We start from the raw sequence: 22,984 nt of genomic DNA, 5'->3' as shown, positions 1-22,984 counted from the left end.
AGAAGTGCACCTGTTGGAGGGATTTGGTTGCTGCCGGAGAGAGTCTGTTGTGTGAGAGGGCTCCTAAATGAAGCGCTGATCCTCTACTGGCTGTGCTTGGATCAACCTGCTTTCAGTTCTTGGTGTGTGTGTGTGAATCAGGCTGGAGTTGGGGAGGCAGCAGCTCTCCTGCCAGCCCTCCCCTTCCCTCTTGTTAAGATGCAATTTCTTTAATGAGGAAAACCTCTTGAGTAGGAACATCACCTTTCTTGAAGGCTTGTCCTGACAAGGCAGTTCAAGCCGACAGAGTCGCATATCAACTTCAGCAAATATCAGTCACTCATTACAGAGACTCTGCTCCCCCCCCACCCCCCAGCAACACCCCTCATTCCCAGACAAGGGAATGAATCACACTTCTGCTCTTGAATACATCATGACAAGTCATGGTTCTAATGAGAGAGGGCCATTCATTCTGGGTGGAAAGTTCCCTGTGTCGGCTCAGAAATGTTATTAATTAAAGAGAGCTACCTGAAGCAAAAGATGAAAGGAGCACCAGACCTGCCAAGCTAAAATATGAGTGGGGATACAGCCTCGTTAGACACACGGTCCTCAGGCCTCTGCATGCTCAGTGGGAGGATTCCTTTAGCCTGTAGCAAGGAGCTATAGTCCAAGTTTAACAGCTCCAGGGATGGATTCAGATACCTGATGTTGTCTGCTTTAGTGCTTGGACCTCATTCTGCACCTAGGTTGGAACTGACACTAGTCATTAAGCAAATAGCATTGATGTGGCATTGGGTGGTGAGGGTAATGTGCCTCTGAAGGGCTGAGGGAGCTGCTGACTGCAGGAGACGGGTTTAGTGGAAAAGAGGGTACTTAGTATCTGCCACAGTTGAGCCCTTGTAATATAAGCTCTTTAGTGTAGTTTATCTCTGCTGAAATGTCAAATTGCTTTCCCCTGTGTGTGGAACCAGTTTGTGGGCTCTTAAACACAATGTGAATTAATCTTGGCAACAAAAGAGGTATTTTTACCATGTGTTCATAGATACAGAGTTGAAGTACGGTGAGGTTAAGTGAGATGCCTGTGGCTGTGCAGGCAGGCAGAGGCAGAGCTGAAGTCTTATGTCCCAGGTCTCAGACCTGCACCATAATGTCAGAAGCATCTGTTAATCCTTCTCCTTCCAGATTTGGATTGTTCTGTAAATGCACTGAGCATAGCCAAAAGACATGTAGGCTTTGGTCTATATAACTCTGACATGAAGATGCTTTAATTGCACTTACTGTGGCTGATCAGAACATGCTAATTTATGTCTTCACAGGAAACTACTGCTCAGAAGTTTTTTATTTTCTTAAATAAGTGTTAAAAGGCAAGTACTCTCTAATATAGTGATAAAACATAGTGAAGTGTCTTGAAATGTTTATAGCCCTTGGTGCTCTTCCTAGGTTGGATATTAGTAAATTCTGAGCAGTAAATTATACCATTGCTTAATTTTGTGTTACTGTTTTAATTCTTTCTTGCAAGTTACACAGGCTGGGAGGATGCTTGTCTTCTCTGACCAGCTCCAAATGTGGTGGTGGGTTGCTCTTTCCAGGTTTCTGTCCTGGACTTTTTTGACATCAGAATAAGGTCATGCATGGAAAAGAATTGTTGGTGTTAGTGTCCTCTGTACATGCTGTTCTTTATCCCAGGACCAGGAGGGAGTTGGTAGCCTCTGCCTCAGAGAGAAATTGCAGATGGCCACTGACTGGGGTGAGTGGGAACGCTTGGGTAGTCATGAGGAAGGGCAGGAGAAGGTGTGGGGTGGGCTGGCTGTGTGGCAGCAGGGCAAGAGGTATATTCAGAGTTGAGAGTAACAAGAAAGATCTGGTAACCGAAAGATAATGTAGTCACCTGCATTTAAAGCTAATAAAACAATTCCTTTCCAACTAAGATCTTTATATTAGCTTGGTGGTGCTTTTTTAGTGGGGATCATTTTGCTGAACAAGCCTATGCTGTATCTCTTCACACGGTTACATTGGCTGAACAAAGAGTGTGGTGTGAACTACAGTGAAGGGATGGGACTGAATATCCAGGGTCAGGAACCTTTTGAGTCAGCTTTGCTGATGGAGTTGTTCATGTAATTACATCCTAAAGTGCTTTGCCAGAGCTAAGCAAGGGAGCCTTGTGAGCACTTACAGGGAATAGCACTGACCCCATTCACTTCTGCGACCCTGCAGTCCAGCTTTTTGTTTTTAAAGAAAATGATATCACTTATGCAAAAAAAAAAAAAATTTGGATTTTAAGATTCCCCCTCTGTACACTCCTATTTAAAATGAATATACCAGACTTGACTTTTGTTATCCTTATGTACCAGTTACCCTGGCTGACTCCTGTTCTTGTCTTTATTTGAAATAATTGGTTGCTTGGACTTCTGCAAGTCACATTGTCCTAGATGTCTGGGAATGTCTTTGGGTTAAGCTTTGGACATTAAATCTTTGCATAGGGATCATCATGCAATGGACTGTCACCTTCAGGTCTGTTCCTTATCTGGCACATGATAGCAAAAACATTTGTCATATTAGGGCTGTAGTGGCTACAGATTTACTGAGCTGTGGTGCCTGGTGCACTTTGGGGAGTAGGACACTTCTACCTGGGAATTAAGACCAAAGAAGTTGGAAGCAGCGTGAAAAGAGTCTGGAGAAATTTACAAATAAATTTGCAGACTGGGGGAGAATGACACAGGCATTGCATCATGTACTTTATTTCCAACACTGAACCTTTGGGATGGAGTAATAAGTGGAGAAGGTAGATTTTCTACCCCTGGATAACTTAACTCAAGCTGTTTGAAAACAGTCACACTGAACTGGATGTAAATCAATGGTCTCAATGTCATCTGCTCACGGAGTAGGGAACCATAATGTCCTCTGCACCAGGAATCACTAGGGTGAATTCTGTGTCCAGGGTTTTAGTGAATTCAGGCAAAATGGTTTCAAAATCAATGGATCTATGATAGGTACCTGGTAAATGGGTACCTAGCCTCTGTCTATATGAGAGCCCTCTAACAGCAGTTCAGGATTGTGGTGATTCTGTGCCTTGGGGAATTGAAAGGCTGGTTGGCTTGGGACTGCAGTGAACAATCACTGGAGGGCTGTTTGCTGTCTGAGTTTTGTTGTTTGTGGCATGTGTGAGAAACAGGATTAGTTCCACAAAGTGTTTGTTTTTTCTTAGAATAGCTTAATTTTTCTAGTGTTAGACAGCCATAGTGTTTCATGCTGGGTCTGAAATGTCAGCTGTCTTCCTTTGGATCCCAGCTCTTCTTACTTTGCAGCTGGAGCAAAGCGGTTGCGTGTTGGCACTGGTGCTGCCCTCTCAGTGGCTTGGCTGGGAGAGATGTGCTTATGGCTTCTTTGCCTAGAGAGCTCTGCTTGAAGAATACTGCCAGCCTGGGAGCAGCATCCTTCCTCTTTCACTTGCTCTGCTGTGTGAGTCTATAGCTTTCTTGAAAATGTTTTATTTTGTTGGGATGTTTGCTTCCTGTTGGGAGCCATTTTCCTGGATGGGTTCAGTCCCTTTCCTCCTGAAGCTCCTGGCTGGCAAAGACCTACTGGGCCATCTTGAGGTCATCCCTGGTATTTTCCCTCCAGCATATTCTCATGTGCCTTGTCCAGTGACACTCTGTATCCTCAGGAGTGGATGATGAGGTGTGTGCAGGACTTGGGAGGACGCTGGAGCTGCGGACTAACTTCTTGAGCTGAGTCCATTTCATGTTGGAGTCACCTTTTTCCATGTTTGGCCCAGGTGCTGCCATCAGCAGCCTGGCACCCCAAAGGCAGTGTCACATGCTCAGACGTTGATGTGGACCAGGTGTTAGCAATGATGTGAGGCATGTGGAGGTGGTAGTAGAAGAAAGCAGAATAGAGAAGTCTGTGGGAAGAAGACAGAGGGCAATGTCCTGGCAGGGTTGTGTCCGGGAAGCTCATACTGCCCAGGACTTCATCCTGCCTTGGTCCTACCAGCTTTGCCTGTCTTGGAGCAAGGATTTCTCCTCCTCTCTGCCTGGCACTCTGCAACACCCTTCATTTTTGCTCTGTAGGTGCATCTTGGTCATCTCTAATTTCCTTTCTTCAGTTTTTCCATGTGAATGTTGAACCAGGTCTCGGTGCTGACTGTTGGCCAGCGTGCCCAAGGTGCCTGGGCACCAGCTGAGTTCAGTTCCTCAACCCTGCCTGGAGCCACGTCTGTCCCTGCAAACCGGGTGCATGGAGTAGGCAGGTGGGAGGTTGCCAAGACCTCTCCTCCAGCCCACAGTGCTCCCAGCTCTGAGGAGAATTTTTACATTTTATGGACCATTTAGCTTCCCAATGGTGATCCTAATTCCTCACAGCATGTATATGCCATTTCTTGATTATTAAAAGGACCCCTGAAAAGGAGCTGCCCTCTGAGTCAGAGCTCTTCCATACAGTTAATTGCAGGAAGGTTTTCCTTAGACTGTGAGGCTTAATATTTCCAAACTCTCTCTATGCTGAGAGCGTGAATTAGTACCCAGGTTTCCCCATGGCTGCAGAGACTGACCCTCGTGCACCATCAGTAAGCAGGCATAGGAAGAACGCAAGTTGGGAGTAGTTCAGACTTGGAAATGCTCTGGAGGAAGTCCACTTGATTTCTGCACAAAGCTCAAGAGTGCTTTAAAGGTTGTCTGGCCAGGTGTCTCAGTCTTTCATCTCTATATCCTTATTTTGTGTGACACTTCAGGTGCCAAAGTAGCCTCCATTCCTTGGGGGCCCAAGCAAGCACCATGTTTACTGGGAAAGGAGTGATTACCTTGGACTTACTGACAGGTCAGCCAAAGGTTGGATGGGTGGATGGATGGATGGATGGATGGACTGGAGGTGATTCAAGCAGGGAAGTTCTTTGTCAAGTCACTGTGCTGTGTATGAGAAAACAGAGGCAGCAAGCCATTAGACTGTGTATTTCAGGTGTGAGGAAGCTGCTGAGGTCCTCTGGCATTGTGAAATGCCAAGTGAAATGTTACTGCCATGTGGAGCACAGCAGTGTGTTGGAATTAATGAGTCTGGTGTAGGAACAGCACATGTGAACAGTCTGGAGGGTTAATGTGTGAGGATGATAGACTTAGGCAGGGGTTTGTCATCAGGATTGCTGTGTTTGGGAAGCACTTTCTAATGGCAAGACCACATAAAAAGAAATTGGGACTTGCAAGGAGAGCACTAAAAGTCATCAATTGCCGAAGTTGTTTTGCGTTTGCTGCAGGCCTGAAGCAAATTGCTGGCTTAAGGGGCTCTAAGCACCTGGGTCTTGCACTGGATTTACAGGTAAGGTGAAATTGAGAAGGTGCTAAGTAATTAATTCCTCTTCCTGTGACCAGGATGGGAGATGGTTCTGACTTGCCACTTCTCCTCAGAAGTTGCTTCAGAAGCTGGTAAGGGCTCTGGTTGTGAAACCCAGGAAGCAAAGAGGATCCCTGGGTGCCTGACAATTGCTTTTCTCTGTTGGTTCTTTCTTGCAGGCAGCCTCGGGCTGCCTGTCTCTTTGTTACGAGAGTGACAGCAATGTGACACCGTGAAAATAATTACTAACAAATCACGGTGGTGACTGCAAACAGCTCGCTGTCTTCAGAGGCATGTCAGGGAGCATTAGAGCAGGGCCGTGGGAGCAGCAGAGCGGCTAGGGGCTCTTTCTGTGCTCTAGACTCAGGGAAGATCTTCAGAGACCTTTGGCGCCTGCCACCCCCACGTCGTTCCTTCCTCGTTGGCTCCTTCTTTCCTCCCTTCCCTGCCTTTGCCATCAATAATTAAGCCCATTAATTGCACAGTGAGTCTAGAAAAGCTGCTAATTGTAAGACAGGGCTTCTGCCCTCCCTGGATTCAGCAGCCGGACACAGAACAATGAAAAAATTCTAGAGAGCTATCATGGGCAGAAGCACATCCAAGCTGTGTTTTCCACCTTGCAGCTCTCGTGTGTTGCCCTGGGCAGTAATGTTTATTAGCAGTGTGCCCCTAGGAATTCATGGGCTGCTGGTACAGTTGGAGAATGGCCCATGTCCTTGTCCTCAGGAACCTTCAGTCTCAGTGAATCTGAGATAGGTTTGTATTTGTGCAGAGCATCACAGCAAACGTGCAGTAACCTGGCATGTCCAGCAAAAAACGTGAGCAGAAGAATGAGGATATTCCAAGATACAGTAGAGATGGTGCCATTCAGTGTGACTGAAGCTGCAGGTGAAGACAATCCTTCAGGGAGTAAGGAGTGAGCAGGTCACGTGTGAGGAAGGTGGATGGTACCAAATAGAGCATCTGGGGGAGTTTCTGCAGGGATGAGCCCCTGTGGCTGTGTTGGAGTGGGGACCCTTCTGCAGGTCTGCACAGAGTCTGAGGGAAGCTCCCTCTAAAGCCTCTCATTATATTGATATAAAGCTCCCTCCAAAGGGCGGGTCTAGCAGAGATACTGATAGGAAACTGGAAGGCAGGTGCTGGATGAAGTGTCCTTCAGCAGCATTGATAATCAAACCCCTGGGCAAGCTTTGAGAGGGAGCTCACAGCCTCCCCTCCCCTCCTTGTTCCTGGTGGTATTTCAGTTTGAGAAGAGGCCGTGTGGTTTGGCAGGGCTGTAAGGGGAGGCAGGAGGCGCGGATGGGAGCCTGCTCCCAGGCGCCTGCTCTAGTGTGCAGTCTTCATTCCCATTCCCGTAGTTACTAAAGTGATTTTCCTGACTGTCACATCTGTAAATAATGTTGCTGGCGTATCTAGCAGGATGCAGAGTGGCGATAGATGGGGGAGGGCTGGCGCTGAGGGTGGCCGTGACAGCCCCTCTCCCCAGCTCATACAATATTTATGCAGGGCTGGGTGTCGGCGGCACTGACCTCTGGGTCGTGCTGTTAAACAGCTCCCGCAGCCCCTGCATCCTAATTGCTGCACTTGTCCTTTGCTCTGGAGGATTCGCTGCTCCTTCTCTCCGGCGAAGCAAATACTAATGGCAGCTTGTGCTTGGGGGTGGGAGCGGTCTCTTCCCCACGAGGAAAGCACAAACTTGTTTTGTGTTTTTTTGTGTTTTTCTGTGCCTGTGTAATTTGCATAGCAGCCTGTGCTCAGACCCCGTTACCCAGCGTGCCGGTCTCCCCAGTGCTGACAGCATGAGAGCCCATGAAGCTGCTGTGCCTGCAGTTTTGGGTTGTGTATCATCACAGGGCACAGAAAAGCAGTTTACCCCATCCCACTGGCTCCTATTAGGATTTCTCTCTCCCCTTTAGTGGGAAGTGGGAAGAAGAAGCAATCTCAGAAGTCAGTTGAGAGAATAGAACTGGGTGATGTGGTGCCAGAAGAAGACAGAGATGATGCCAGGAAAGAAGAGGGGTTCAAACGGAGTCACAAAACAGAATGGCATCTTTTCTTGTAGATAAATGGTCTACTCCGGTGAGTGGAAAGAGAGGTGGTGCAGAAGGCTGGAGGCTCCCTCTGTGGATGAGGGGCTCTTCCCCATGCAAGTGGTACAGCCATGGCTGAAGGTGGAGACAGACCTGGCAGACAGGTTTTCAGCTGATTTGAGTGATTCAAGAAAGCACAAAAGACAAAACTTTTGATTGCTAGAGCTACCATGGCTTTCCCCCATGCTTTCTAGCTAGGCTCTGTCCTGCTTGGGGTTTCATATCAGATGTCTGCAAGTCCAGTGACCTGACTGACCACCCACGTCCCTTATCCTGCTTTGCTGGGTTGGCAGGTCCCCGCTGCGACTGGAAAAGTGCTGTTCAGACTGGAGACTAATGGCCTTTAAGTGACATGATTGTATTATGTTAAGCGTCTATAGGCTTTACCATTAGGCACTAAACAGTTTATGAGTCATAGCAGAGAAGCCCTTGTCCTGAAGAGTTTATTTGCTAAATGGTCCAGACAGACCAGGCTTGGGAGAGGCAAGGTTTCCTCCTGCCTGTCAGAGAGCAGATCTAAGGAAGGCCTGGCACAGGACATGTCTTCTTAGTTTAGACCTTGGATCTAGGTCTTGTGTGTTCACGTTTCCTGGGGAAGAAATACTTCTGCAATGGGATTTGTACAGTGGGAGGAGAATAATATTTAATTTTAACTTAGTTTTTCTGCATGTTTTGGTTTTAAGGGGGCTTAGACATGATAGGTACATTCGTTTCATCAGATATATTCCCTTACTCAGTGCATAATTACAGTGTTCTGCAGCAGGAGTCTGAATGCTCCCTCTTAAAGCAGCTGGTATGCAGAGAACCAGGTGATTACTACATTAGTGTCTGTATGAAAGGCTTATTAACAGGCTGTATAGACAGAGAAAGGACACATGCTATGTGTAATCAGGATCTGCTGGAGCATGATTCACAGAATAATTTAAATAGAGATTTCTAATCCAGCCACCTGTTCAAAGTAGAGCTAACTTCAAACTTAGATTGGGTTGCTCTGGGTCTTCTGCAGATGAGTTTGAATGTCTCCAGGGAGGAGATTTTGCCACCAATCTGTTCCAGAGCTTTATTACCTGCGTGGTGAAGAGTTTTTCCTGATGACAAATTGGACATTCACCTGCTGCAGCCTGTGGTCGTGATGCATGACTTTCACTGAGAACACAGTGTGCAATTTTGTACACTTCTCTTCATAAGATGCTGTATAATGTCACGTTTAGTAAGCAGACAGACTCTCACACCAAGGTTATGTGTAAAAATCTGTTTGTAGGGGTTTTTCGTAAGGTCAGGTTCCCAAGGCTGGGGAGGCAACCTCAGCCTTGGAGACCTTGCAGTTTCTCTTTTCTTGGGAGCAGTGTCATGTATTTCTGATGTCAAAGGGAAGTCCACCTGGTTGTTCTCCATGTCTGGAAGGGCTGGTGAGAGCATTTGCTCTACCCCTCCGCCAATCTGCAGTAGTGCAAATCTTCCTCCTGCTTCACTTCTAATCTCAGCTGAACCATGGAGCCAGCAAGCTCTGGTTTCCTGCATGGTAATTAAGTACTTATTTAAAAATCAAGAAGCTCAGTTCTGATTCTACTATCCCTGTCTGTTTACAAACTCCAGGTAGAGTTACTCTAGATTTACTCCCACATGCCTAGCAGCGGAATCAGGCCCAGTAAATAGAGCTATGAATCTTTTTAAGAGAAGCTGTTAAGAAGTAGCACATAGATTTATTGTAGCATCATGTGTGTGCAATTGTTGATGAACATCTTCTGTTGGAGGCTGAATACCTGCTGTGTTACAGCCTTGCTTTTAATGTTGAGATAGCATCTCTGCCAGCATCTTGCTGATGCACAGACAGATACTCATAAAAGGGCCAGATCTCACTTGGTGTTAAATGCCTTCATGTTTCATTAAGGTTGATGGCAGTGGAAAGCACACAGTGCTTTGCAGGACGAGCGAGTCACAACGAGCCACTTGCCCTATGTGCTTTTTGTGGCAGAATTATGTCCCTAGTGTATACATTGCTCTGGCTGCAAAAGGCTAACACCCTTTTCCATTCACTGGCTAGTGGCTTGGAAAGCAAGGGTCTTGAGGTTCTCTCAAATTTCTTAGTACCCAGCAAAAATTTAGAGCATAGGGATCACACTGTTAGCATATGATGGGTGTTCAGGTATTTCAGCCAATGCTACTGAGTCTCGAGTGTTAAGGGTTGCAGTTTGACTTTTAGGCTTCCTAGGTAGGAATTTGTCTGGTAGAGGGAGAATGCAAGTCTGTCCAGAATTGGCATCACAGAAAAAGAAAATATCTGGAAGTGTCAGGTATTAGCCTTGCTGCTTAGCCTGTGTTTTTGGCCTCATTACACTAATCCAATTAAAGGTTGATGGGAAAAGATAACACACACTCCAGTGAAGGGGTTTGTATGGAATTGCTTTCCTTCCTGGGCATCTGGAGTAGCCTAAGTTATGTTGTGCATCACCACACCTCCTCAGGCCCTGCAGACCCACTGGTGCCTCCATGTGCCATGGTGTGTGCTCTTCTCCTGCATTGTGTCTCTCTTATTACTAATGGAGCATGGATGCATTTTAGCTGCTGGTCAGCCCTCATTAATATCCAGAGATGACAGGTTGACATTTGTAAAGAAGACTTGCGTTGACCTTCATGTTGTGCATCGGTGCAGTTGCCGTACTGTGCCCTGTGCTGGATGCTTCTCCCTGTGCTGCCTCGGGAATGCATTTGTGTTAGCAAAGGGACCGACTGCTCTGTAACCCTTTGCTGCTGTCAGGAGTGCAGGCAGTGTGGCTGGGTGTCTCTGCATCCCTCTGCCCATTCCAGGACTGGTTGCTGTAGAGCCTCCATCCATCCATCCCAGTGAACAGGACTGGAGGGTGTTGGGGTTGCGCTTGTGGCTCCTTGTGGAGGTTTGTTATTGGGGAACTGGGGCCTTAATGGAACACAGCTTTATGCCAATAGCAATGGCCTGTCTTCTTCCCTTTCCTGGCTCTTGTCTGGGGAAGCAGCAGAAGAAAAGGCTGTGCTGCCCAGGCATCCTGAGTGCTGTCAGTTGCCTGTCTCTCCCTGAGCCCACACCGTCCTGGCTCGAGGACTGCTGCAGCCTGCTCAACAATGACATTTATTAACAGAGGGGGCTTTGAAAAAAGGCAGGCTGCTCCTGCAAAGGCTTCTCACTGTAACTCTGTCTCCTCTCACCAGCCCGTCTGAGGCAATGGCTGCTGGTGTTGAAATTCATTAGTGTTACCTGACAGGCGATGGAGGCTTGCTCTGTCTGTTCCCACTTCCCTGCTCTCATGTCCCTGCTTCATGCACGCTGATATTTAAAGCTGATGTGTGGCTCATAGGCTTGTTGCACTATGACAAGTCTGGGGGTGGTTGAGAGAACTGAGAGGGTGGAAGGAAAGCAAAGAGGGAGGGAGATGGGACCTGTCTCAGGGTTTCTGTGAAAGCCAGGGCTTTTCAGACCCTCTCCAGATGTACTGTCTTTCCACAGCTACTGCTTGTGAATTTTAAGAACAGCCAGGCAGATGTGGTTTGTCCGGCACTGATGGGGGGCAGAGAGGGATGGCACTGTGTGTGCTTGTGAGAGCTTATCTGGTGGAAAGCAAGAGCAGGTGGACTCCTCTGGCCTCTTGGCTGGTCTGTGGGGCTGAGAAGTTGTGAGTGGGGAGCCAGAGGTCTGGCACAGGGTTTGTGCTTCATTTTGGACAGAAACATGTTTGCACTGAGTGGCAAAGTGACTCCAGCACCTCCCTGCCAAAGCTTCCGGATACACAGGAAAGTTGCCCCAGTCTAACCAGAATTACTGGTATGAGGGATTGGGGTTTGGGGATTTTTGTGGAGGTGTATGTCAGCATGCTTCAGTTTTTGTAGGTTGTGGTGTGGCTTGGGTTGTTCTTTGTGCGTGGGCCACTCTACTGTGTGTGGGTGCTGTGACATCACACTGACAGAGGCCTCCTGGTTTGGCACTGTGGTTTCAGCAGTCTGCAGCTGCCTCTTTGGGAGAGTATGAACCTACCTAAACTGCTTTGAATTCCTAGCTTGGCCCCATCTCATGTAAGTGCAGGTTAAGTGCAGAAGGTGCAGCTTTGCCTGTTGCAGTGCCATTTCTCTGCTAAATCAGTTCAGGTGCCTTAACATAGGCTGTTATTCCCTTGCTAGCTCATGCTGTTGGGAGAGGACACCTAAGCTTCCTGCTTGGCTGGGCAGACATGCCACTCTACATCAAAACAGAGGAGCACCTCTGAGCTGTGTGGTCCAGAGTGTTGACCAGCCTTGCTTTGAATGAAGGGGCCCAGCTGAGGTGGTTTGACAGCTCCTCTCTTTCACCATGGTGCTGTTGTTGCTTCAGCATCCAAGCAGCTTCCTTCATCAGTGAAGGATTTCCAGGGCAGGAGCCTGCCAGTGCTCTCCTTTGCAGCCCAGTGCACAAGTGTTGGCCAGGACACAATTAAAATGTTCTGCATCTCATACAATGCAAGGTCTCCAGGGAATGGATTTTTTTGGAAGGTTAAGATCAGGTCTATAAACCCCAAGATTTAATATCCCTTTATCTTCCCATGGAGGAACTTGTTCTTTTAACTGCCTCAATATCAATACACCCTGTGTGTAGCAAGTGGCCCAATTTCTTTGTCTCCTGACATCCTGAACCCAGCAGCAGATGGACGTTAACCAGCTCTGATTAGTTGGGAGAATCAAGCATTAATTTTTTATACGCCAGAACCACCTGAGTGACGGAAATCAATTATGGCTGCCCCTCCCCCTTCCATATTAATGTGTTGGCTCTGAGCAGAGATGGAGGGACCTGTTGAAACCAGAAACCCCTATTTCTTCGTTTGACCCTCTAGATAATTAGGGTTAAATTGATATGCTATCGCGCTGGTGACACATTTTATCTGCCTCTGTTTGTACAAGAGGATACAATAGTGGAGGAAGGACCAATTTGTGCCCTGCTTTAGCTAACCAGACTGAGATAAAAGGTGTCACTAGTATGATAACGTTCTTGCCTCACGCTCCTTTATTGTTGCTCAATTTGCCTTTTTTTTTTTTTAATCTTGTTCTTTTTCTTTCAGTACCCTTGGTCATATTTTAACTCCATGCCATCGCATAATGACGCCCTGCTAAATGTGTGTGGAGATAGGCAACTCTGGCTGACAGCCTTCCCTGATAACCGAATTCCAGCCCATCCATCACCAGGCTGCTCTCCTTAACTTAAGGAAAGTGATAACTAAAGCAAGGCCGTTTATCACCGCCGAGCTGTGCGCTTCTTGCTGCCTTGGAGAGAGCTGGCTTCAACAGCAGAAATGCAGCCATGTCACCTCACCTCCTATTTGCATCCCGTTCAACTCCAGGCTCCATTTACCCTGCAGGGTGCTGAGGCAGGGCTGGATGGAAATCTGAGCCTGGGGTGGTGAAAGCTCTCTGAAAATGCTGCGGAGTTGCCACTGCTGACCATGCCTAAGAAGGACTTAGATGTGCTTAGCTGATGGAGGACAGTGTGCTACCTGATGTCACTTGCTCTTCTGAGCAAAGGTGATCTGCATTTTGGGAGCAGGCAGACGTTATGTGCTCCCATCTTTGCTTCTGGGAGGACAGAGCACCAGAGCTGCCTTGGAGGCTGAAAAATCCCACAGCCATTTTCGAGTTTCTCTATACTAAATGCAGTTTGGCTGATGGGGTGGTTTTTGAAAGACAGCTTCCTTCCCAAGGAGTGAGAGCTTCAGTGTTTGGGAAGCCAGTTAGACCTCATTCAAAAACTGGCAGGATCATGGGATGTTGAACGCAGCAAAATGTGCCATCATTTCTCCCTTACCTGAGGGAGGGCCAAATCCTGAGCTCTCTGCTAAAGCAAAGCTGCCCTCAGTGAGCAAGTTTGGCTCTGGCAAGAGCAAGAAGCCCAACTGAGCATAAAAGCTTATTTTTCAAATAAGTGAATGCTCAAGTGAATGGTGGCTCTGATAAATAGACACACTTCCTTGTAGCCCATGGTACTTCTGTTCCCCAGGACAGCCACAGATGTGCCTTATTCAGTCCAGCCTGGAAAAGATGATAGAGAAACTCCTGTCTGGTCTCAAGGCTGAAGAGTAGGGGGGAGCACTGCAGGGATTTCTTGGAGCTGGGGAAAAGATTTTGCAGGGGTATTTTCCTCCCCGTGCCTACCGGGAAACCTGGGTTCTGTGCAGTGAAAGCCCCTGGTTCCCTGTGCCTGGAGTGCTGTATGTTCAGACTAGACCAGCCCCATATAGCAATCCTTTGCTAATCCTTGCTCAGTGGCTGTGACCCCAGTGGCCTGGAGCCACCAGCACTGCACCTTCCAGCTCAGGCATGGACTGATGTTTTGGTCTGTGCTGCTGACAGCTCGCCCAGGTTATAGCGGGAGTGTTGGTCTCCTGGTGCTTGAAAAACTTGAAGCCCCTCTGCTGCTGACAAGGAATGAGGGGAGCACAAGCTTGTAGGGGGAGGGGGAATGTCCTGAGGTCACACAGCTTCACAGGCAGTTTCTGGGGTTGTTACTTGTTTGCAAAAATGTGTCATTTATTTAGTTGACATATTTATTTGGAGCATTTATTTTCTCCAATTAAAGACCCACTGTCCAGCGCCCAGGGCACACTGCCATCAGTCTCAGGGTGAAAATAGAACCAGACTGTCCAGTTTGCTGGGCCTTTTGGTCCCACAGGGATGGCAGTGCTTTAGATGTCATTCGTTGCAGTGGGTGGTTTGCTGTCAATTCCTGTGGCTAACAAGAACAATGCTTCTCTCACTTCTTCTGGGCCCTATCCAGAAGTTAGGTAAATGGATAATTTTTCTTCTAACTGGAGCTAGGCTGAGACCTGTATTAATGAAAGCCTCTTGGGTTTGGAGGAGAAACTAATTTTTTGTAGCATACCTTTTGCTAACTTCTGTTATCATCTTCTCTAGCTAAATGTGAGCAGACTGAAAGAGGTTGAGCTAATCAAGTGCCTATATTTAGACCAGTTGCTTGTTTTAGATGGTTCCTTTTCTTGTGATTCTTGATTTGGGCAGCAGCAAAAAGCAGCTTTCCTGGAGAAAGAGCTTTCTCAGCATGCTGCTTGGGGCTGGTTGGGTCTGTTCGACTAAGGGACATCATGGACATCTGTGTAATGGCTGTAAAGTCCACGGGCTAGGCTGCTGTTTGTGTGACAGGGTGCAATTGTGAAGAGTGACTCCAGGTGCTTTATTTCAGCACAGTGGAGTCAGATGAGCTGTGCTCAGGGATGGGACTGTGCTGTCAACTTGCACGACTTGCCCTGCAAATGCCATGGCCCCGCTCCTTGCAAGCTCCGTCTTTTGAAAGTCTTCCTGCTTTCAAAGAGATTCCTCTGGGCATTCTTATTCAAATGTGTTTGTATGATTTAAATGATTGGTCCTGAATCATCACATGTACATCTTCTCAGAACCAGGCATTTGACTTCGGCATTGGAAATTTACTACTTTGTTAGCCTAAGAAGGGCAAAGGTAGTACACAGGTGGTCCCAATGTGTGCTGGCTCTGTTGGCAACATATTCCCAGGAGATTCCTCTGGATATGCTCCCCAGCTTCCTTTTCTTCCTTTTCTTTTCCTCGAAATGGAGGAGTGACCAAGACCAGACTGCTCTGGTACTGCACTACCCTGGGTCTTACATTATCTGCAAGTGCATTGTCTGTGTTGCTCCTTCATCTCCTTACATGGGGAAGTGTCTGGAGAGATGCTTCTCTGTTCACCAAAGGGTTTGGAGCTGGGCTGACCACTCAGGTACTGCCTGGGATACTGATGGTGCACCTTGGGGTGTTTACCTTGTATCCACTTCTCACCAGAACTTTTTCCTGTATTTCAGTCTTGAGTCTGAAGGCTAGTCTGGGCTATTCATGCTTTCCTCCTTGGAGAGCAAGAGAAGACTTTGCCCTGGACATGGTGGTCTGTGTTGAGATGTTTGATCAGCTGATGCTAGCACTTCTAGCTTTTTCTCCTCCCCTACAATCTCTTCCTACAGCCCCATGTGCCTGAGGAAGTTGGGAGATTCCCCACCCTCTCTGTTTGCAAAAGCTGATTCCTGAGGTTGTGACTTTTAACATGCACAAACAGCGCTAATTTAGTCATTTATTTAGTTGACATATTTATTTGGGATGTTCCTTTGCTTCACTTAAAGATCCTGTGACCAGTGCCCCAGGCATGCTCAGCAGTATGTGAATGAACAAGATCCATCAATTACTCTTGATCAGATCAAAGTGGCCAGGAAATACTCCCATAACTCATGTCCCTGCACAGCTTGGCTGGAGCCACACGGTTTGCGACTCAGCGTTCCCCAGCTGAGGGGCTCATCCTCGCTGTCCTGCAAACACACTGGGATTGGCACAGAGTGGGAGAAGCAGCTTTCCTGAGCTGCTGCTGTCCTTTCAGGCAACCCACCTCCCCTTCTGGTACTGTTTTGTTTTGAGCCCTATTCCGTCAGCTTGCTGTAGGAAGGGGGAGAATCAATATGTGTGCTCACAACTCTGGCTGCTGTGCTCACATCCCTAGTGAGACAGTGTGCACCACCTTGTATCTAAGAGTTGTGTCTGCTCTCTTCTTCCCAGCACCTGCTTGGGAAACAGCCTCTGCTTTCTTAGCACTACAGCATTGCTGTCTGAAAAATGAATGCTTTGGTGTCTCCTTCCCTCCCTTATATCTCTTTTGATGTTTTAACCATAAAGGCCAAATGGAGAAGCACCAGGGCATGACAGGTGAATTGTCAGTCCTGTCTGCCCTGTAAGCTGCTGGCAGAGCAGGATGGTTTTGCAGGGATTTGTGATGGGTTTACTTAGCCAAGGAGAGCCTGGATACTCCAGTTGTGTTTGTGTGTTAGCCATTGTGGAGAAGAGCTGAGTGCTACTCAGTACACAACTGTTCAAAGTGTTTAGTCTAAAAGGTTTCAGCAGCCTGGATGTATGTAAGTCTTAAGCCAAGCTGTACTCCCGTGAGATTTTTTTTGCCAAGAGCTATAGTGTTTCTGATGTGCAGCATGATGTTGCAGCAGACTTGAGAGTCTTTTCCATCTCTGAACAAAATGCGCTTAAGAAAACAGAGTTTGTGTTGTCAAGGCACTGATTAAATCAAACTTGCTCTCTCTTCTCTCTTACAGGTTACCAGGACAATGCCAGTACTTAGGGCTGCCGGTTGCTGATTACTTCAAACAGTGGATTAATCTGAAAAAGGTACTTCTGTGCAAACTGCCATGGTTCCTATCTCCCTGTCTCCCTTCTTCCCTTGTCCTTCACTTTTCCTCTTTAAGGAGGTGTCTAATAACTACTGCTGTTTTGCATTGAAATGAGTTATTTTCTCAGAAGCTGGGCTGAGCGAGTCCTCCAGCTCCCTATTGTATCTCCTCTAATAGAGTCTTACTGTACTTGATGGGATGTGTTCTGCAGCTGGGGAGAATCCCATTGTGGCAGGCACAGTGCAATGTCTGCATAATATTGGGACACTGTGAGACCCCTTTTCAGTGAAGGTTCTGTTGTCACCAGTATTGCTGACTTTGTTTTGTTTTGCAGCCATATAAGGCTCCTAGGAGCATGGCTCCCGTCAGATGAAATTCCGGTTAATAAATGTGGAAATACTCCAATATAAAAATCAGCATTTCTCTTTGTGGCATGGGGAAAGGGAGCTGTCTCAGCAGCACATCCACCTAAGAGATCAGTGATCACTTTGCTAAGCAAAATGCCTTGGACTGAGTACTGTCTGGTGCCTTGTCTTTTGCTGCACGCCTTCACTGGGTGGTTAAGGAGCAGCATGCTGTGCATCCACAGGGACCCCTGGCACAGCTGCTCATCTGCACAGAAAAACATGGTGATGCCATAAGTCACAATCCGAAGTGGGAAGGAAAGAACAAGTGTGATTACAAGCAGGAGCAGGGTGAGGGAGGAGGCTGCAGTCTGTGCACAAGAGAAATCGGGTTGGCCCTCCTGGTTAAACCTTTAGATGAGTAAGATTCCCTTCCCCCATCCAATTTAGTGCTTTATTTGGGTTTCTATGCCTTTTCCTGGTAATTAAGGGTCTCAGTAAGGGAATTTTCTTATAAACAGCTCATTGTTCTTGCGGGCTTTTCTTTTGTTCTTTTATTTATTTATTGTTTTAAATGGAAGCGTGAGTGACAGGCTGAGCGGCCGCAGAAGGACAATTTGCATGATCTGTTCCGTCAAATAGGGTAGAACATGAACTTAACAAGGGATGCTGGCAGCACATTCCTGGCTGAACTTGTCAAAGGGTCTTGTATTTCCCTGCTGTCAGAGCAAATCTTTTGGCTGATTGCTGGTCCTTGGTAAATGAAATCTGAAAGCACATTGGGGCATTCTGCAGTTCAGTGACCATTAATGATCGCCATTTGAAGTTCACTAAACTTCCGGTGAATGGATAGCAGCTATATAACCAGCAGGTTGATGGCTGCAGAATAATAATACTAAAAAAAAAAATCCCTGTCTACTGTGATGTTTGCTAAGAAGTAGGTTGATCCAGCCATGCTCCTCCTCTGGGCCTTGGGATGAATGACTTATGGCACTTTCCCATAGTTCAAGGCTTCTGGATTTCGTGTGTTAGGAGCTGGGATTCCTCATTATGTAGATGTCCAGGCAAGTGTCTCTTATTCAAGGTGAGCATTCATGTACTGCATGTCAACAAATACTGTGATACTAAACTGAGGGCTGCTAAGCATCCATGAAGTCCCAAGCACAGAGCTAAAGGCAGGAGCAGGAGGGAAGTTGTTACAGTGAAATGTTCCTCTATCCAGCTCCCTGAGCATGTAGGATGGGGGCACGTGGGTTGGGTTGTCCTCCTCTGCAGATGTGTTACTTGGAAAGTAAAGCTTCAACCTCCTTCAGATTGTGCAGGAAAGGGGATGTGAGAGAGAGATGTTGATCTTCTTCCAGGCCTCTAGTCCCTTAAAAACAATGAAGTTTTTCTGACACTGTAATACCTGACACCCTCTGAACACAGAATGGTTCCAGGGACCCTGTGTCCCTCTGGGAAGTGACCCATGTTGCAGAGAAGACCAGAGGCCTCTCCTGTCTTGTGGCTAAGAACTGCTTCTCCTAGGACTTAACCTGGGGTGATGATCCTTCTGTGCCATGCACTACTTTCAGGTGCTTGTGAGGCAACTGCCTGTGTGTTTTCACAAGAGAGAATTGCCTGCCTAGGTAACTAATGCTGTTGAATCAGATGGACCCAGTGGAGACTCAGTCTCTATTGAATGTGTCCCAGTGTGAGACAGGAGTGGACAGGTAACTAGCCCTTCCATTCACCCCTGCATAGCTCAGGTGGCCCTTTCCCCCTCCTTCTGGCATATTCCTGACCTAGAAATACCTCCTAGGCTGAATATGCCTCTGACCTGATCCATGAAGTAAGTGAAGGTGTTGGAAGGTGGGTGGGACTTGCAGTGTGAAACTGATGATTTCTAGGTCACAGATAATGCAGAGACGTGAATGTTTCAGATCTCAAGAAAACAGGCACATATGACAGAGAGCAGTTCCTGAAGGATGGCCCCACCTGCACCTGCTGGATCTTCTTTGAGTCTTTGCTTATGAGCAGTGATAACAAGAGGACCTGTCTGAATTAGGGAGCTCCTGCTGCAACTACCAGGCTATGCTGAAGTAGGGTTACACATAGACAAGTTTGTGTACCTGTGTGTATTGCAGTAGCAACAAAATAGGTTCCAGATTCCTCTGCCAAGGCACACACACCAGCTTCCAGTCCTCTTTGTTTCTTGTTTTGTATCATTTTAAAAAACAGTCCTTGTCTGGACTCCCTCTGCCAGAGCATGGGATGCTCCAGAGCTCAGGAGCTCTTCTTCCTGCAGTGGTGAGAGAGTCTTTCTGAAAGTTCATTTGCCAATAAACGTCCCTTTCCACTGCTGTGCTGCAGGAGCAGTTGAAGTGAGAACTTCGTGCCTGCAGGCAGCTTTCACAGTTTCCAAGACCTGCCTCTTGGGCAAGCTGGAGACAGGAGTTGCCCCCAGTAGCTGTCATGATTACTTTGCCTCAGGCAAACGTCGTTGGATTGATCTGGCCATTCAGGTGGTGGTGAGCTCCACATCTGACTGCTGCAGTGCTGGCCACAGTGCCTTGGGATCTGTAAAAAAGCCTTCTGTGGAGGAGATGGGGGGAGAAAAGCTGCCTGTGCACTTGACCACATTTGCTGAAGTTTTACCTTGCCCTGTGCCCCCCCAGCCTGCTAATGCATCCCTTCTGTCAAGCCTGGTCGGTGTTTGCTGACATTTTTAATGTCACTGAGCGATCTCGTATCTCTGGTGAACTGTCAGTGTAGAGCTGACTCGGGGCACAGAGTTTATCATGTTCTTCACTTCGATTAGCTCAGCTTGTGGGAGGGGAGCAGAAAGCAGAGGAGGCTTTCTTGGAATGCTGCAACATTTCAGATATCCCCCTAAACCATCTCAATAGAGAACTACCATCCCATCTGCCAGTTCTCCTTAGGGACCTGTCATGTTGATCTGCAGAGGCCCCGTGGGTTAGGATTGAGGTGCAGAACCTGAGCTGCATCACTGGAGCTGGATGCTCAGGGTGGAAATAACAGAGAGGGCTTCATGTCAGGGGAGAGGGGCACCAGTGGAGTAACGTGTGCAGATAGCAGGAGGCCATGGGTCAAGATTTATGCAAAAAGGAAAACTGCTGCAGCTAGCAGGCTACAACCAAGGTGCTGCCCCAAGAGTATCCTCAGGTAGCCTGGGTAAACCCATTGCTGCTTATTCTAACATAAGGATCAACTCTCTTTTGTGCTCCCTCTGCACTTTCAGGAGCCTCTGTGGTTTGTTTTCCAGGTCCCACTAGAGTTAGCAGCATGGTTGGTCCCATGATGAATCCTCACCCCTGGGGTGGAACCAGTGCTGTGCTTGGCTGAGGACACAGTGCCTGCAGTCACAGGGTGTCCAAGAGCCTGGGAGTGGGAAACCCAGCAGGCAGTAGGAGTTATAGGAGCACCATTGGTCTGGGAGCACATCACTGAAGGGAGAGTGGTTTAAAGGAGGGAGGAGGTGGAAGAAGAGAGGTGAAGATAGATTTTCTTACAATGAGCTTGTGCAAGAAGGATGTTAGAAAGATGATGAGGGTATCAAAATGGCCAGACCAGATATGTAACCTAGATGATCTTTATGCCAGAGGCCAGTAGCTGATGCTCAAAGATGTAAAAGGGAGAGCATGGCTTGAGTCAGCTTTCTCTGATTCCCAGCAATTGTCTCCTCAAGAACTGAGAGCTGTCCCTGGACCACTGTATCTAGCAAAGTTTGTCTACCAGAAACTTGTACACCCTTTTCTGAATCTGATCATGCTCTCAGTTTCTACAGCATCCTGTGGCAATGACTTTTGCTATTTAATTATGCATCAATTATACTCTGTTTACTCATACATTGTGTGAAGATGCAGGTCCCTTTGTTTCTTTTAAACCTATTGTCAGATTATTTTCTTTGACCTAGGTCTTGCATTGTGTGAAAAAACATGTGTTTCTAGTTCTTCTTCATGGTGTTACTCTTGATTTGAGACCTCAATCATATTCTTGCTCAATTGTCTTTTTCAGTACAGCAAAACTTGTTGGAGGGCTTGCACAAAGGCACTTGTGGGCTCTGTGACTCTAGAACTGGCTTGTGGAATTCTTAACATGTATGCACTATCTTTCCTGGTCTGCCATTTATTCTCTGGATGTTTTGCAGTTAAAAGATAAGAGGAGCGGTTTATGTATCCACTAAGGGTTTGCTTTATTCCTTGTTTCTCAAATTATATTTATTTTATTTTTTGTTAAAGAAGACAATCTTCATACCCATCACAGAGCTGTCCCTTTCTCCACACAGCTGTCCTGGCATCTTTGACCATCTTTGATTTCTGTCCAGAGGGTACAGCATGTCTTTAGATACAGTAATAGTGGCTGCTTTAGGAGTGAGAGAAGACTGGTCTTAGTTTGACATCCTCCTGAAATTCAGGGGAGTTTCTATGAAAGGTAAGAGTTGAATGATGTGTCTGAAGGAATGTAACTTTCCCTCTCTGGGCATGAGGAAACAGAGCTTGACAGAGCCTTGGGGAGCACAGTGTGACCATGCTGGGTGCTGTGGCTGTGCACAGAGCTGGCCTTTTCCAGGGCCGGCCTTTACTGATCTGCAGATATTCCTGTTTGGAAATGAACTGTTAATACACATCCACAAATATTTTAAGGTCACCTACTTGCATTGTGAAATCTGTCAGAGGAAGCATGTAATAGGATGTTTTTGTTAATATTTGGCTACTAGAAATAAACACATCTTGAACAAACAAAGATTTGCTAACAGCTTTCTGTCTCTCCTCTGAATTAACAATTCCTTCTGCCTTTGGGGTGGGAGGAAGGGCTGTGAGTACTTCTCAGGCACTTGGTGCTGAAGTGTCTTGAGTGCTATAGATGAAGATCATTGAAATGGGTGAGAAATGGTTTATGTGTTAACCCATATATTTGGAAGTTGTTTTTGTGGGGTCTAACTTCTTGAGGACTTAGAGTGATTGTTATCAATTTCCTGTTTATTGAGTTACTGGCTGCAGAGAATATAAAATGCCTGGTATGGTTAGAAATGCCAGAGGGGGACTCCTCAGGCAAAGTGCTTCATGACCACAGCATCAAGCACATGAATAAATGTTGCCTCCTAACTGTGAAGAACAGGGCCCAGGGTTTGCTGGTTTGTAGCGTGGGTGCCTGTTCTGACACCCTGTCAAACCTTCAGTGGCATCTGGGCTTGCTTGGTTCTTCGCCCCATCAGTGAAGCTCTTGGCTTTGGAAAGTCTTAGAGGGCAGAAATGGGAGAGGTTGCGAAAGGAAACACAAGAAGAAGTGTGACTCCAGAGCTAGGGAAGTAAGGATTTCTCTTTCAGAGAGATGGGGAAAGTGTCTGTGGAATGGCACTGGTTCACAGTTGGAAGGAAATGGAAGGAATTGCTTATAACAGCAAAATGACTGTGTTTAATAAATACTTTGCTCTGTATTTACAGAAAGGCAGAGGTTTCCATATTGCTGAGCAAGAGGTTTGCTGTTACAACACAATTTTCTGATAAAAGCCAAGTGGTGAATTGGTTGGCATTTTGCATAGCTGGTTACAGGAGTTTTAAAGAGCTGGCTGAGATGCCCTGGACTATTAATAAGTCTTTGAACATGGGGGAAGTTCTAGAGGACTGGAAGAAAGCTAATGTTGTACCAGTAATTTAGAAGGGCAAATGGGATGACCGATGAAGTAATTATAGCCCTATCATCTTGACATTAATTCTGGGCAAAGTAATGAAAAGCCAGATATCATAGTTGATTAATAAAGAATGAAAAGAGGGTAATATAATGCCAATCAATGTGGATTTATGGAAACTAGATCTTTTTCAAACTAACTTGATATTTTTTTTATGAGAATACATGTTTGGTTGATAAAGGTAACCATGTCAATGTAATATACTTCTAGAAGGCATTTGACTTGGTACCTTATGACATTTTGATTAAGAAACAAGAGTGATACAAAATCAACATGGCACACATTACATTGATTAAGAAAGAGCAAACTGACAGCTCCTAGCATTTAATTGTAAATGGATAATCATCGTGGAGTGCATGTCTTCCTAGTGGTGTC

At 46.7% G+C, this 22,984-nt stretch overlaps 1 protein-coding gene across 2 annotated transcripts in view; it reads left to right on the top strand.

Annotated features, from left to right (window-relative positions):
- ERI3 (ERI1 exoribonuclease family member 3) overlaps positions 1-22,984 on the top strand; it is a 128,104-nt gene that overhangs the window by 35,492 nt on the left and 69,628 nt on the right. For both annotated transcript variants that reach the window (XM_054286029.1, XM_054286030.1), the window contains exon 6: positions 16,499-16,571. In XM_054286029.1, coding sequence (XP_054142004.1) covers positions 16,499-16,571 — 73 coding nt within the window. The remainder of the gene's footprint in view (positions 1-16,498; positions 16,572-22,984) is intronic.

The sequence above is a fragment of the Melozone crissalis genome, unplaced genomic scaffold, assembly GCF_028551555.1.
Source record: "Melozone crissalis strain CALT ecotype California unplaced genomic scaffold, PUWL_Pcris_2 ptg000045l_1, whole genome shotgun sequence".
Lineage (NCBI taxonomy): Eukaryota > Metazoa > Chordata > Aves > Passeriformes > Passerellidae > Melozone > Melozone crissalis.
This window is presented reverse-complemented; position numbering and strand designations above follow the sequence as displayed.